This window comes from Branchiostoma belcheri, unplaced genomic scaffold (assembly GCF_001625305.1).
Source record: "Branchiostoma belcheri isolate BF01 breed outbred unplaced genomic scaffold, Haploidv18h27 scaffold16, whole genome shotgun sequence".
Lineage (NCBI taxonomy): Eukaryota > Metazoa > Chordata > Leptocardii > Amphioxiformes > Branchiostomatidae > Branchiostoma > Branchiostoma belcheri.
In genome coordinates this window covers 2,690,154-2,706,543 of record NW_017803046.1, presented here as the reverse complement: position 1 = coordinate 2,706,543, position 16,390 = coordinate 2,690,154, and the positions used below count along the sequence as shown (strand labels likewise).

The 16,390-nt window shown below is 40.9% G+C and overlaps 2 protein-coding genes across 3 annotated transcripts; one reads left to right on the top strand and one right to left on the bottom strand.

Moving 5' to 3' along the window:
• Nucleotides 1-657: 657 nt before the first annotated feature.
• On the top strand, nt 658-10,516 carry LOC109466183 (allograft inflammatory factor 1-like). Of its 2 annotated transcripts, none has more exons than XM_019763849.1 (6): nt 658-1,053; nt 7,240-7,301; nt 8,776-8,842; nt 8,997-9,038; nt 9,314-9,476; nt 9,852-10,214. In XM_019763849.1, exons 1-6 carry the CDS (start codon nt 1,038-1,040, stop codon nt 9,934-9,936), a joined length of 435 nt encoding a protein of 144 aa, XP_019619408.1. In that variant the 5' UTR covers nt 658-1,037; the 3' UTR covers nt 9,937-10,214. The 2 variants fall into 2 exon arrangements, with proteins under 2 accessions (XP_019619408.1, XP_019619407.1); XM_019763848.1 differs by lacking the exon at nt 658-1,053 and adding an exon at nt 4,725-4,880 and having other exon boundaries at nt 9,852-10,516.
• Nucleotides 10,517-11,071: 555 nt separating this feature from the next.
• On the bottom strand, nt 11,072-16,223 carry LOC109466046 (vesicle-associated membrane protein 4-like). The gene is given in 10 exon segments (XM_019763581.1): nt 11,072-12,956; nt 13,136-13,187; nt 13,376-13,455; nt 13,755-13,855; nt 14,213-14,229; nt 14,231-14,258; nt 14,840-14,886; nt 15,330-15,416; nt 15,564-15,907; nt 16,113-16,223. Coding segments are annotated over 9 exon segments (558 nt in total). The 5' UTR covers nt 15,675-15,907; nt 16,113-16,223; the 3' UTR covers nt 11,072-12,921.
• Nucleotides 16,224-16,390: the final 167 nt, after the last annotated feature.

The window sequence follows — 16,390 nt, the reverse complement described above, 5'->3', positions numbered from 1 at the left end:
CACGACCTTGCCACAGAACCCGAAATCGCTCTATTATACATCACTGTTGTTCTTTATTATACAAAGCTTTCCATCAAATCGTTTCATTTTTATTAATTGAAAACTCAATGAGGTGATCGCAGATCCCTTCTCTAAGTAGGGACGTCCCTCCCTAAGTTTGAGCCCTGAGTTTGAGGAACAGTTGGTCTTTGTTCTGGTACAGACACGCTCCTGGGGTAACCCTACCTGCCTTCAACTGCCAAGTCCAACCAGGCTCGCTAAGTCGATTGTTATGCTTGGAAAAGAAGTTTGTTTTTTGGGAGGCGGCAAAGCTCCTGGGTATTAAGGGGCGGTGCGGTAACTCTGCGGGTTGGGTATGTGGTTAGGTAATTGCGCATTTTACGCACTTTCTATGAAACAGACTTGTGCACACGCACTCTATACAAATTTCCCTTAAAACAGGATACTTGGTATGGGTGGTTCAAGTCTCTTTAGACCTATATTTAGAGCTAGCTTGAATAGTTTTTGAAGAGGAAAAAATCGATAACCAACAGTACAACCAGCTTAACAAAGAGATCATAAAGTTTCCAGGTTGTCTATACATCAATACAATGTCCTTGTCTATACCAATTACACGTTATTCTGTCCCACCCCACTCCGCTGCAGTAATGGTTCCCCCCGCTGGGGGTGAAGGCCAGCCCCTGGCTGCCAACCGTTTTGTAGTCTGTCTGTCGGATCGCCCTGACACCCAACAGCCTGCCACAAATACGCGCCGTGCGGAAAACTTGGGGAACAGGAAGTGAGGTCACACAAACAACGTCCACAGCACAAAACCATTCCTCGATCGAAGAAGATTGGAGAAAACTTGGCCTGCGGGGCTGTTTTGAGAACGTGTTTGTGAGAACGTAGTACTGAAGAAAGGGGTCAGCTACTAACGTTACCTGGAGAGTGTCAGAGTTCATACCGTACAGGTGGGACTTGAAGGTGTGACCAAGGAGGAAGTGTAAGAGTTGTGCTGTTCAACGAGAGAGCAGAAGGGGAACCTCTCAAAACCAGCCATGTCTAACGTACAAGGTGAGCTCACGTTGTAGCTAGACTGTAAATCACAGGTATGTGTGTTGCGTGTCTTCACTCAGGTGACACTTGCAAGCATGCAAGGTCACGATATACGACTGTCTGGTCGCGTAGTATCCGATACTACGCGACCAGACAGTCGTATGTAAATGGTTACTTTACTACTGGTCAGTATATCACAACATACACAAAATGCAACCAAATTTATATCGCATTCCCCTAAGTGTAAGTTCTGATTTTCGGAAAGGCACAAATCAGAACACTAATGAAACTTGAATGATCAGTGGCGGCGCCGGATAATACCTTTGGGACAGTTGAATGACGACAAGACTACAACAATGTAAATGCGCGTCAATGTTTTACCCAGTCGTGCAACAATCCGAGGAATGACAGCAAGTAGTAAATTGTAGCAGAGAGTTAGTCTTAATTAATGTTGCCCAATCAACTACGTAGTATAAAATGTCTCGTTAACGTTACGTGCATTTGAGGGGAACTACGGACGATCGGAATTGCTTTTGAGGTTCAGCAACCCAGAAGATATTCAGCTGACCTCATGTAATATGTTTTTGTGACACAAAACTCTCAACAAAAAAGTACAGGCTACCCTGGTGCCCCCTCTAGGTTAGCTTAACCCTCCCCCACTCCCAATGTTAACTTGAACTTTGGTCCTGGGAACAGGAAGGCCTCGCGGATTGCCTATGCTAGCAGTTATGCAGACTTCCATTTGTTTAACTGTTGCACTTCCTCATGTGTCTAGGTTTTACCCACTCTGTAAACACATCTAGCGAGGTCGACCCAGATTTAATGTGTCGCTTTTGTGTATGCACGGCTCAAGCCTCATTCATTCTCCTGTACTAGGAGGCCATTGTATGAATCCTTGTGCGTGATCTGGCAGAAACAATTGCATTACGTTACCTGAACCCCTCTGGGAAGCCATTATGAGGCCTGATCGTTAGAAGGTGTGTTAGGTAAACAATATCAGTATTCCAATCTCGGCGGGCCACAGAAAAAAGTGTAGTCTGTTCTGAGGGGCTGTTTCTGTGGGCATCGTGACAACCACGCCCACTTTCTTTCCTCCCCACGGCATTCCTACAACACCAGACTAAATATCAATATTGTGGACATATTCACCAGACTGGGAACTTCTCACGATTCCCTTTTCAATTCCTTACTTGGGATTGTTACCTACGGCAGACTGTGGGAGTCAAGGAAATTGCACTAATGCTCAAAGTGATGCATACAAAAAGACTCAGAAAATAAAAATGAAATCAAACATCTGCTTGGAGCTTAGTGGACCAATAATCTGTATAGTTTTCTTTAACTATTTCACGGCCACCACCTTTGTGAGCAATAACGATCGGTCCCCATCCATCCCAAATCTCGCCCATTCGTGACCCCCTCCTCCACCCCACAATAACGATCGCCCCCTCTTTATCACACTCGTCTAACCGTTGTGACGTTAAGGTTTTCTTTTCGTGATTCTTTCGTTGGTGCCACTTTTACGCATGGTACGAACAATGAGATTTGATAATCTGTAAAGCTTTAATAATCTCCTTGGTACGAAAAAGTACAGTAACGTAGAACCCTAAACTGTTTTGTCATGGCCTAACCCAATATCACCTGGGACACTTATTTCAATTCCAACCCATTGTACTGAGCCCTGCACTACAAATGAAAAGCTGACCGAAGTCGTTTACGACAAGAAATATTGTTCTCTTTGTTCACCATTAAATTTGTTTAAATTATTAATGTATACTAGCAGCAGCTTGCGGCATTGAGAAATATCTTTACTAGGATCCGGAGGTGAAGACCTTTGCTAGTGACTGTGTAGTACGGTTTCCTTCATAAAATCGATATGATGCAATTTGAAAGGAATCTGCAAGGTGGCCGTGGTCAATGTATCATCAATTCCGTAGCCATGGGTAGATGTTGCACCTAGAAAAATGGATACTTCATAATTAAAAGCTCGTTTAAACTTTTCAGGTATACCCTGTACACAAACTAACAAACGCAGTTGCAGGTATAGTAGAGGGGATTCATTCCTCAGCTAACCGACATCTCGCACACGCGGTCGTCCCTCGGTACGCCATCTGGAGCCGCATAGTTCCCGCTTAGAACTTTTATTCAGCCTGTCACACAGTTGCAGGTGTTTTGTTATGGACGGAACGCACAGCAACTTGTTACAAAGGAACGTTCCCTCGCATCGCCTCCAGTCATGGCTGTGGCTCCCGACCTCTGTGAAATTCTTGACATACTTCGTAACTATAGTTGGCGCTGTTCCAAACTCAGATGTACATTATACAGTACAGAACTCTCGGCCAACACAACCACTGCGTGCCGAGGGACACTCTGCAAGGGATGTGCTGTGTTTATGTTACATTTTTCAGTGGGCTACACAGCTCTGTTCCAGGGAAGGTATGTTGTTTCGGAAACAAGCGGCCCACCTCTTCCCGATATATGGACGGATTCTTTGTCATTACCGAATGATGACCCATTTTCCTCAGCTTGAGGGGATGACGGCGTTCTGTTGAATGTTGTTACCAATTACAAACTTGGTGATGAACAGGAAATCAAATATCCACAAGAAATGGAAGAAAAAAGCCGACAGAACAGCGAACAAAAAAAGCGCATTTACTCTTGTACTAACTTTAACAACAGTACCAGATATATCCGTAAGCACGACACGACTCCACTGCGCTGTGTATCTTTCTTTAAAAACGTTTAGCACACTCCCCTACGTTAAAGGAATTCGTTTGCACCATGCACGCTAAGTTGTTATAAATCTTCATTTCAAACAAACATCGAGCGTCCAGAGCCAAGTGCGCAAAAGCTACAGATGCTGTTGGCAGATTGGCGCATCAATTCCGTATTGTGTTTTTGCCACACATTTAGACATTAGACAGATTAGCCTTAGAGGCTCGATGGGCGTCATTCCACCGTACAGAGAGGGAAGTCCTACGTAGAAAGGAGTGGAAAATGAGGAAGACAAAAAATTGAGAAAAGGAATAAATACATGTAAATAAGTAAATATTGAGAAAATAGGTATTGACACACATTGTGAACATACTTTTTCTTCCTTGCAGTGTGAAGTGTTCCTCTTTTTCTCAGTGGAAACACAACATCTACCACCCACGCTATTGCCCACCTATTCCAACCTGTCCACACCTTTACCTGTCCACACCTTTACCTGTCCACACCTGAGCGGAAATGACGTTAACGTGACTGTGTGACCACAGGATGTGTCTTTGAACTACCTGTAAAGTCAGTTATTATCATGGACATATAGGGCAGAAGCACCCGTGTATCATGTCTATCTGTGAGCCGTTTCCTGGAGTTCCTCTTCAAGATCCCGGTGGGAGTTTCCCCGATCTAAATACTGGACTGTCTCAACTTAGAAATCATGCAGGGAATTCGTGCACGGAATGATTGCTCAATAATACACGTGGATAGTACCCTAGCTATTGTTACGCAATGTAATTTGTAGAAATATCTCTTATTTCATATTCTAAGCAATGTATTCATTATGAGTACAATAGACTATAGCATATTTGACGTTGCAATCTATACAAGTGATTGTGAATCACCCCTTGAATCGTAGTGGACCATTCCTTTGATGCGTCACATAGATTACGTAGGGGGCAGACCTGACTTATCATCATTATACGGAGCAGCAGGCGGAAGATAGGACGGCCCGGACTTTCTTCCTCGTTCCGCTTTCTTATCTTGCCCCAGCCAGCAGGCTTTCCTTTCAAAGCTAAGATTTTGCCTTGCCTTCTGAGACTGAAACATGCCGACGCTAGCTTCTGCCGATTCTTTGGACTACCAAGGTGGGTTCGGTGGTCATCGTAATACATGTACGAGTACCTGTCTTCTTTCTATTCGATAAAAAAGCAATGCAATTTTGGCTCACAGTTACTTCCTCCTGATCTGTGTTTGCTGCGCATACATATTTTCTATCTAATCATGACCGGTAAAATGTATGTTTCTTCGGAAATCAGTAGCTTTCAGGTTTCATCGTACATGTAATAGGATTTTTGCGTTGCCGGTGCACTGTTAACATGTTAGTCCATTTTACATATCTGTGTGACTCAGTGTGATAGAGAGCTACGCTCGTACCTGGTCACTTTGAGGAAGTAGCTAAAACATTAAATCTTTCTCTTCACTTCCTCCATAGGAATATTCTCTCAAGTTGTGTATTTTTGCTACGATTGTAGCCATTTTATTGCTTTGAATACCATAACTATCTGCGTGTGGCGATAGCTGTTGTTTACGACATCATGTAAGGACAAATGGTGTAATAACGTACAATAACGGTTTTAGTGCAGATTCTTGACTCGTTACATTTGCCCTCGCGACGTATCGTTCGTCTGACTTTCTGACAACCGTTGGTCGGATTTAACCATATATAGACTTGGACTTTTGGGTAGGATTTTCGAGAGGATATAATATTTCCTATAATGATATCTGTTATTGAAACAGCTGAGGGGACTAGACAAGATGTTGATTGTTTTGAAATGATGTACGTTAGTGTGAATCATACATGTTATGTATGTATGTATGCGCCAGCTGCAAGTGTCGCGCTCCCCACCCCTCCCCATTGTGTGCTCCATAACGTTCCCATTGCGCCCATCTGTCAGTCTGGTCCCACTCCCCGGTGTCAAGCCAAATACGTGATCCTGCCAAATACATGACTCCGACACTACTTGGGGGTTCCCAATATACCTGCGACTACTCTCGAAGCAGAGGTTCGGGTTTTGGCTTATTTTTGGTGTGTTTTGGGCCTTTTTTATGGAGTTTCTTTTTTGGACTGGAATTTTTTTACCCAACCCAGTGCAAAACAAACACGATAAAAAAGCCTTAAAACACGCCAAAAATACTCCAAAACCAAACCTCTAATTGGAGAGTAACCTGAGACAAGGGGTGGGAAGGGTTTGGTCGTGATATGGAAGACTAAACCTAACCTAACTCCAATCGTGAGTCTAACCCTAGTCCTGAACAATGATCCCAACCTTAACCCTAACTGTTATACCAACCCTAACCCTAACGTATGTGGCAGCGCAAGGATTTGGCACTGTTGCGCCATCACTACAGCCACTTAACGCGTCTCCTCACGTATATAGGAACACAGCAATTACAACACAGGCGTTTAAATCACGGACAATGTAAAATGCGTGTTTGGTGTAGCTGGTCTATTTGTCTACGCGTGATATTGAGAAATCTTAATATTAAGGTGTCCAACTTTCCCAGAGGGTTGTAGAAATTTTGATTCAGATCAGTCACGCCCAATAAAATCATGTACCGCTGAGCGATAAATCGTCATATTCTATGCATCGCCTGGCCTTGGTGACAAGTGCTGTTGCCTGGTCACGAATGCTGTGATTTTTAAAAAGTTCACTTGCAACTCGTTTAGTGCAACAATGATTAACGTTGTAGCTACTTTATACTGTCTAGTACCAATACACGTATATAGAGTTCCGAACAGAAGATACAGTATGCAGTATCTACACCTGCTGCGATATATACAGAGAAAGATCACGGATCCGGAACGCTGGCCATTTAACGCCCATTTCCCTATCCCCAGGGCCACTAGACCTGACACGGGCGCATTAAATCAACCACATCCCCGCTATTAGAGCGGCGCTCCCGGCACACATGTGGGACAGTGACTCAGTAATGACTCACACATGCCGGGATTATGTCATTACTGAGCTCACCTGGGGACGGGGATTCCCCTGACTGCCATATATGGAGGAACCATATCGATTGCCGGAATAGATACCTATCATGATCATGTTTCTAACTATCATCGTCAGATTCTGTGCCGTGTGTACCAGTACTAGAACATATTTTTCTTATTTTTGACCAGGCGTTATTAAGACTAGCCTGAGTGTCAGCTTTTTAGGGCTAGCTTTCCGGCCGGTAGCGGATCGTGGGGAGCGGACGAAAGCTAAACAGGCTGACACTCAGGCTAGCGTATGACCTTAAAAAAATTTGATAAATTTTATTTCACATATATATATATAATGTTATAGACAGAATGCTTCCCTCTATGCTTTTCTATGACAAATTTGTCACAATTCGATTGGCAAGGCTAAGAAATTGAGTCAGTACCTGCAATTTGTTTCTGGAAGTGACACAAACTGTCGCCTGATAATCTGACGAAAACTTCTATTTCATTTTCTGCAGGAGGGAAACAGTATGGAGAACTCAAACGGAGACAGGAGGAGATACTGGACGAGATTAACCAGGTGAGATCTCGCGAGAAAGAGTGAGGTGATGCTTAGAACCCACTTCTTCAAACCTATGACTCATCATTCGTTAAGTGTCCCAGATAGCGGGACAGCGTTTGTCCAGAAACAACGGATCACTCAACTGAACCGTTTCACTTTCTCTGATGTATCGGCGCCGGGCATGTGAAGAAAACGCGTCTGTAGGGGACCACTGTCTATTCCCATAATGAAAACAGACCAGAGCTTTGATGTGTAAGGTGTGGACAGATCTAGTTTGGTCCGTCCTGGTGTGGAACTCAACTGAACCGTTTCACTTTCTCTGATGTATCGGCGCCGGGCATGTGAAGAAAACGCGTCTGTAGGGGACCACTGTCTATTCCCATAATGAAAACAGACCAGAGCTTTGATGTGTAAGGTGTGGACAGATCTAGTTTGGTCCGTCCTGGTGTGGAGCGTAACTATCAGGCAGCTGGCTAGCAGCGACACACGGTCTAGTCAGGGCGCCACTCTTTTTAACGGTGAAATTACCGTTTGGAATAACTCTATGCAGCAAATGTTTTATGTGTCATGACAGTTATGACAGCGTTAATACCGAAACATTCATACTCACGAGATTTCTGTAACGTTGAATTGTACAGTCATCGGCATTCTGTACCTTTTAGATTTGATTCTCAATTCAGTGTCCGTCTAAATTGTTGCCTATGATATGTTTGTGTGAAGATTTTTTGTTTTGGAGCCACAAAAGTCATGCATATTTCTTCCCACGTGCCTCGATGCTTGGAAATCATCCCTTCCAGGACTAGTGTTTAGATGGGGAACAAAACAAACTTTGAGTTCACATGCCTAGCTGTTGTCTGTTTATCCTCGCCGACCCCTTCAAAGTTAATGTCACAAAACTACCGTCCTAATGAGACCCATCTGTCTGTGCAGGAGCGCTTGTCGTTCACGCTCTTTGTGTAGCGGGTTAATCCAGGGAGATTAGGTCTGATGACAGTCTGATGACTTTGACGTTGGTTGTTTTCTATAGTAGACTTCCTAAGGCTAGGTTGATAGGCCATGGAAATGCATATGATGGCAATTTGATCGATCGGTAGTAGTCTCTAACAGCCTCAGTACGTACATGTGAGGATAAGGAAGAACCGACGGTATAAAAGGTTGATGCTGCAGTCTTCCACGTTGTGTCTTCCTTGAACTGTCTATAGGAAAAGGAACCCAAAACATTTGTTCCGTCGATGTCTTTGATATATACAAGGACTGGGGATATTGTAGTGGGTATGCTGCGTTCTTATATATGGCACTTTCCGTAGAAACATGAAAATGCCCAAAGTTTGATATTCTTAGATCTTCACCATCACGCTGTACAAGTTGGGACAGACTCATTTGGAAGGATCGACAGTGTTAGCGCTCCGGTTTGTGATCGTATGCCACTGTTACAAAAGAGTGTTTCTAGTATCACATATCAATTAATCATTCCCATCCTCGCTCCCCACAGGAGTTTCTGACGGATGACGATTACAAAGAGGTGGAGGATCTGGCTGACAGGCTGGAGTCATCAAAGAGTGAGTGTTAGGATGTAACATAAATACTGTAACCATATGCATGATTTCAAACACGCTTCTGAATATTTTTGGCTGTATATTGGGATGTATTTTAAACGGAAAACTGTGATTTTTGTTGCTGAACTTTATATTTCCTTCTCCTCCACCTTTCCAGAGACTTTTATGGAGATGGATGAAAACAACAACGGAGAGCTCGGTAAGTTGGTGTGATGTAGTGACGCAAAAACGTTCGTAGTGCTGCCCTATATTATTGCATCAATGATGAGAGATGTAAAAGCTAAGAGATGTTCAGCCTGAAATTAGAAACGAAAAGCTTCGATGTCTTACAATCCCATCAATTAGATTTGTATACATGTACTAGTATCTTGGCGTGTTATAATTTAACGTCAAGTCACCCAAGTACAAGCACTGTTGATCTACAATTAAAATCTCCGCCGTAACTAAATGCATGAAAACCACAATTCCGTACAGGTATGATGGAGGTGAAGCGCATGATGGAGAAGCTGGACCAGGCCAAGACTCACCTGGAGCTGAAGAAGATGATCAATGAAGTGGACACGACCGGTAGGGGCGTCATCACGTACCGGGACTTCCTGGGGATGATGCTGGGCTCCAAGAGCTCCGTCCTCAAGCTGTACGTACAGCATTCATGTCTTTACATATGTGTATAGAATTATTCTTTATTTATTACAATGGGAAATTGCATTCGCTCCACGTGTTGTCATGAGGACATTTGTGGTAAGCGGAGGAGAGAAAAGTTTAAGGACGTGACGTCTGTCAGTTTTACAGAGAGAAACAAATCAGGCCTGTCAGTACATTGTACTAGTATCACGAGATGAATTTTGTCAATTACTCGGAAGAAGCTTTACAACGAATAGACCTTTATGAAAGATATATTCCCATTGAATTTGGTCCCTTGCGTTATTTTTGTTTCTTTAATGCCTATATTCTTATTGATCCACAGATATTGTGATTTTCTATGTAATATCTTCATTTGAACATCTTACAGGATCTTGATGTTTGAGGAGAAGAGGAAGGAGAAGGAGAGGCCGAAGGGAGTGGCGCCCAAACGTGACCTGTCCAGCCTACCCTAGATAAACCAGTCATGTTTCTAGATAATGTCCGGGCACGTCCATTGCCATCTTTTACACATCTATGTTGGTGAAATAATGGAGTAATGGTTTACTTTTGGTTCCTGCATGGTGGGAGATTTTGTACATGAGGGATTAATGTTGGAAACAACGGTAGATTTTGTAAAGGATTTTTTACTTCTTAGTTGGAGAGCAAATCGCCTTTAATATCGCGAGGAATTTTCTTTATTTTACATGTGACGAGACGGTCGCTATAGATCTAGAATCATGTAGTCAAATTTATGTTTCCAATTTTTTCATGTCCAGTGTATTCCTTATTGTTTAGACTTTCACACACTCTCTTTTAGTGTACCAGAAACTTTAGAATTAGATAAAAATTTAGATAACCAAGATTGCCTCTCTATACTTGTATTTTATGTAAACTGGGGAGGGCTATAGATGGGTGAAACGATTGTGTAGGATAGGGTTAGGTAAAAGATCATGTCTGCAAATTTGGACTAAATAGGTACTATCGCCTCATATGCTTACATCTTTTAGGCTTGTGATGCCATGTGCTTATATTACTTCTTATATTACACGTCTTTGAGATAAAACAATCAGGGCTGTTTAACGAAGGTTGTTTGTGTGTCATTTTAAGATACTCAAATCCATATTGCTGTTTACAATAAACTGAAATGTAAGTTTGTAACAAAATGTCTACTTTGTCATTTTTGACTCAGATATGATTATGAAGATCTTCGGTGGTGTAATCATATTCAACTCAAGTCTGCTCCTGAAGTTGTGTTAAACATAACCCATTGGATATGCCGACTGATTAAAGAAAAAAAAAGTTTGTTAAAAAATAGAGCTGGCAAGGCCGACCTAGCTCCTTATACAGAACAGGGCTTCCCTGTCCATCCACACTTATCACACCAGGCTCTTAGCACATTTTTATTTAGCCTTTGACCCAATTCCTACAGTTCTTATCTGTACACAAAAACAGGAAAGTCTAATCATTTGATGAGGAACACAGACCATATCTGAGATTCTTCTGATAAAGTACAAGCATGGATAGATATGCTTAATGTAAAGAGATGCAAGCTAAAAAGAAATCATTTCCTACAGAAAAGCTGTGCACTGTCATACATAAGGTGGAGTACCAAATTGATTCCTTTATTTCAGTACAGTTATACATGTAGTAAACACAAACCTTCTTGGGTATTCAAATACGTTACAGAGCATAAAAAGCTCTTATTGTATGTTAAATCTGATGCGAAAGAACATTTTAGCATACACACACAACTGTCCTGCACAAATATTAAATTTTATAATTTGCACCTTTATGTGCACCACTCTTGCAGACCTTCACTAGTAGTGTGCATTTCATGCAGACCACAGCAATGGCGTACAGCACAATGAGCACATTCCTGTTGCATTAATAACTTATCAGATGCTGCATCCCTGGGCTGCTCTAAATCTTTGTGGAAAAGGGAAACACAAACAAAATGTATTTCACCATTGTGTCCTTGGCTAAAGCAAGCCATGGCTAAACATACCACCTCAGTCCCAAACATTTAGGAAACAAATACTAGCAGTACCTAAACAAGACCTACACATCACTTAACACGTGAGAACACACTGTCCCTCACAATCCATTCCTTTCATAAAACATTAAACTATATACATGCTTGCAGTTTATGTAGCCTGGCAAATAGGGCACTGGTAGCCAGCTCTTTTCTGGAGTTGGGTGGAGTGTCAGGTGGGCTGTGTTCCAGGCTACATACATGTATGTACATGTACAACAAACTACACACAAAAATGGAGTCACCCTATCAAATAACATCATAATTCACCCAGTAGAAAGAGTATATCACAAATAGCCAGTTTCTTTATATACTTATCATTATTGTTAAGATAAATATACATACTTTCCTTCAATTTCTCAAGAAAGAATGTCTACATTCTAATGCATGACCAGTTTATACAGATAGAAATACATGTATGAGCAATGTACCTTTAGCATGTTTCTTGTAGCAATAATGCAATCGCATTAGCTATCAGAAAAATATATCAGACTGTGTTGATGTGTTCAGCTAGCATGTGTGAATATTGCACTATGTGACATGATCAGGCAAGTGTTAGTCCATGATATTCTGCTGTCTTTCTGTCATGAAAAATACAGAATTTTTTTTCTTATCATTTCTTACCTTAAGGCAGCAAGTCTTAATAATCAATTTTGCTATGTTGCTGTGATGAGACTTTGTGTTCAAATACATGTGCTGTCATTTATAGCATTTGTCAAGATTTGAAACTGACAGACCTGGTAAATATAATTCATTTTTTGCCATGACTGATATAAAAAAACCTAATATGATACTAGTAGTAATTACATTCATGCATCTACCAGTAATTCTATTTACTTATCATTGGATCTTGATTAATGCACACACTGGACTATTATTTGATGATGTTGTTTTGTCTTAAACTGTCAATTATCCTTGACTCTCAATAGTTTGTAGAAAAAGCACTTTTTACAAGGCTGAATACTATTTTTAGAGGTTCCCATTACATTTTTCACTAACCCAGCACATCTGAAAAAACACAGCAATTCCTTATAAAAAGTGTTCCCATGCAGCAAGGTTAAGATTAAATTTTGAGCAGCAAAAAAGTCCCTATGCTACTTTTCTTGGTCAATATCTGACCACCACACTAAATAGACTGTTAAATGTAACCCATTGTCTCACCAATTATGCATAGACAAAATACAGCTGTCTACAACCAAATGATGAAAGAAACACAGTATAATACAATGTAGTATAAAGCTCTTACTAGTCCAAACTGTTAAGAAAAACACTTAAAAATACATTACATACAATGTAGTTGCTTTTGTTTACAAAAGACAAATGCTTCTTAAATGTTGTCTGACTACTACATTTTCCTAGGCAATATTCACAGGTTTATTATAATGCACTTGAGTTCATGTAGGACAATGTTCCAGACCAGGGACCACTATGGCTTCCTGTACTTCTGAATGATGATGGGCACTGGGAAATGGACAGAAAAACACAATATTACTATGATTTTATAATTATAATTTCACTAAATAAAAAATAATGCTGCAACAGTTCAAAGCTGGAAGACAATGTACTTTTCATGTTATCTAAAACATGGAAGTGATCAATATGAAAGTGCAGAAAAAGTAGTATATGAAGAGCAAACTTACACACAATGACGAGGATGATGACCAGTAGTACAGTGAACAGTAAGGCATACATCTGTGGGGGACAAGATGAGGTCAATTTTTAAAGTCAAACATGCATTTTATTTACTTCAGATCTGTACCATGAAGACTTACTCAAATGACAAAATTTGCATGCCTAATACATGTACAAAGCTTTTAAATTGCATGAAAATATGACCAAAACACAATTATGGAAGCATTGTAACAGAAGATATTCCTTACCTTGCAGTTGTGCCATCGCATTGTTGACTTGAGTCTTTTGGAAGTGTTTAGAAACTTGATGCTGTGATCAGAGAGTTCCTCTGTGGTAAATAAGAGTATACAGGTATATAGTTAGACAATACATATCTTATTGTGACCATTGCATAATTATGTTTCCTTCTTCTACATGCATATGTTTAGTTGTCTTAGGTTGTGTGTAAATAACGCATTCAATATTATAGAAACTGTAGATTGTACTTCTTGCATGTATCTATAAGCCAACAACAGTAATTAGCTGAATGAACAACAATATCCATGTGAACTGACTGAAATAAGCCTGGTTACCATAGTGACAGACATGGTTGCCATAGTGACAGACATGGTTGCCATAGTGACAGACCTGACTTGTCCTGTAGCAGCTCCAGGTTCTCTCCCCTGTCTATCACCTTGGCAACATTGTCCTGCATGACCTCTATGACCTCATCCACCTGACCTTGAACTCTGTGAAACACAAAAATGGACACATATATGTAATTATTTATAGTGGAAGTCTGTTGTCAAATAATAGATAAATGCATTTCCAAATACACATCTTGCATACACATTACTAACTGCACAAATACACATTTTCATACACATTACTCTAACTGTGCAAATACACATTTTTATCAAACAACAATAACTTGGTACCTTAATGCAAAATGTTATCAAAATGTAAGGTAGATAAACACAGAAACTTCTCTACTTCAGTAGATTCCACATTGTTTACTGAGTACAAATTGCATGTATACTGTAGCTGTATCATAAATCATATTCAACAGATGCAAAGGTGAACACTTCTATCATATTCTAACAAACCTCTTGATTTTGGTGTACCTTGTTGTAGCGCTTCCCACCTGCAGCTCTGGAACAACAATAACATTACATTCAACAAAACCTCTCATTCTCAGTTCATTAGCCATGTGAAAAAAACTATCAGAGAGCTCTGGCACTTTCTGTTTTGTAAGCAGTCAGTAGATACCAGTTCTCATTGCAAATAATCTGCTTATAACCTTGAAGAATGTTTTTGCATCTCCTTTTCCTTGTTGACACTCATACTGGTCTGTAGGGACATAGTAACAGGTGTTGTTTACAGTATGGAATGGACCATATCGAAGAGTAAACAATGAAATACTTCAGTGTTCAGTCCGTGAAACAGGTGACTGCCAGTCTGCTGTGCCAGCTACTGTATAGCGTTTGTATGTTGTAGTTAAGACATAGATTGATACTAGTATGTTTTAGCTATGTATCCATATATTACTGGGTAAAGCACTTCATGGGGCATCGCACCCATAATGTATCGGTTGATCTATCTATCTGCCTGAAATTAGATCATTTATCATTAGTTAAGACATTTAGAATACATGTGTAACTGTTACTACTTTGGCGGCATCTATGTTCTAAGTTCAGAGCTTCAATACTATATTGTCTGATTTTGGTACTCACACAAAAAAGTCTTCCTCATCATCATCACTGCCATCAAGAAGGCTCGCCTGATATCGAACATCAGAAAACAAACAATGTTTTGTAAGTCAATGTTCTATCTGCTTTGATATGCTACACTTGCAATCAGTATTACATTATAATACATTAAATACAATGTATTACAACAAACAATATTGACACAAAGGGATGTGTACTAGTAACTGTAATGTGACATCGTAAATAAAGAAATTGCAAGAGTGACAGTGATTGAGAGAGGGTGATAAATATCATGATTTTATGAATGCATATCAAAGTGTATTCATAAGCTGTATATCTAAGCTTTGAATAAACATACATGTGTAATTGACATACCTCAGTCAATGACTCATTGCAAGTGTGCTCTTTGACAAGCAGACATCAGAATCACAGAGATAATGTTATTGTGATCAATTAAAAATTGTGACACCAACATCTGTAGTTGTGTTGTGACAAGAGGAACCCTGTTACTTACTCTCTCGGCTACCCCTGCCCTGTACATATCGTCGCTGTCCAGGAATCTCTTGAACTTGGGAGGCATCTTGGAATTTCTATTACTTTCCTACCATGCAGTAGTGGAAAGGGAGGGAGGAGGATGGAGGAAGGATGAGGGAAAATCTCACATCACCGCCACACCTCCCGACTTAACCTGTAAAGGTACACCCAGGCAGTTAGTTAGCGTCAATACGTTAGCGACTAAGTTACTAACCCGTTCTTCTGAACGACTGGGATCCTGTCGGCCTGACGGAGGAGCGTAGATCGCGCGGGATCCCCCGGATCGCATGTGGTAGTGGCTGGCTGCCGTCGCTGTTTGTAACATGGCGTCTTCAAGGATCTACAGTCCTATCTTTAAGAAGAATCCGGAGGACTCAAATAAGGGACACTTGATGGTTGATCCTGGGGATCAGAAGTGATCCAGAGGTTTGTGATCCAGCCTAGGGTGATCCAACTTGTGACGTGGACGTTTCCTACAGGATCTCCTGCAAGCTTACCCTTTACAAAGGTCAAAGGCTAAATCTGAATGTGAAGGGTCAGAAGAATTCCGCATATCTTCTGGAAAAAAACAATGCAAACACTTGGGCAATACCAGTCACTAGTACAGGAAATAAAAGATGGAATTTTCTAGGAAGGTATGGTGCAGAAATGATCTCATAAAACGTCAACAGAATCACACAGAGCGTGTCACAAGACACCCCAGACAATACCCGAGGCGTCTACGGGGTTGAACAGCCTTGGGACATGAATAATATATACTTACTATTGTTCTCTTGCACGCAACAAGTCGATCTGGTTCAGATCGGACTACATCCAGTGTTGTTGTGATCTCTGTCCCGGAAGTAATCCGCAAACATCGGACCGACGTTGGGCTATACCACTAGTAAAATAGGTAGGGAAAGTACGCTTTCTATCTTTTATCAAATAGACTGTTTAATGTAATAGATGCTAAACAGTTACAAATATGATACTATATGAGTTTCTATGTACAAAGACAAAACAAAATGCTAGTATGTGCTGGTGTTAGTATGTATCTACATA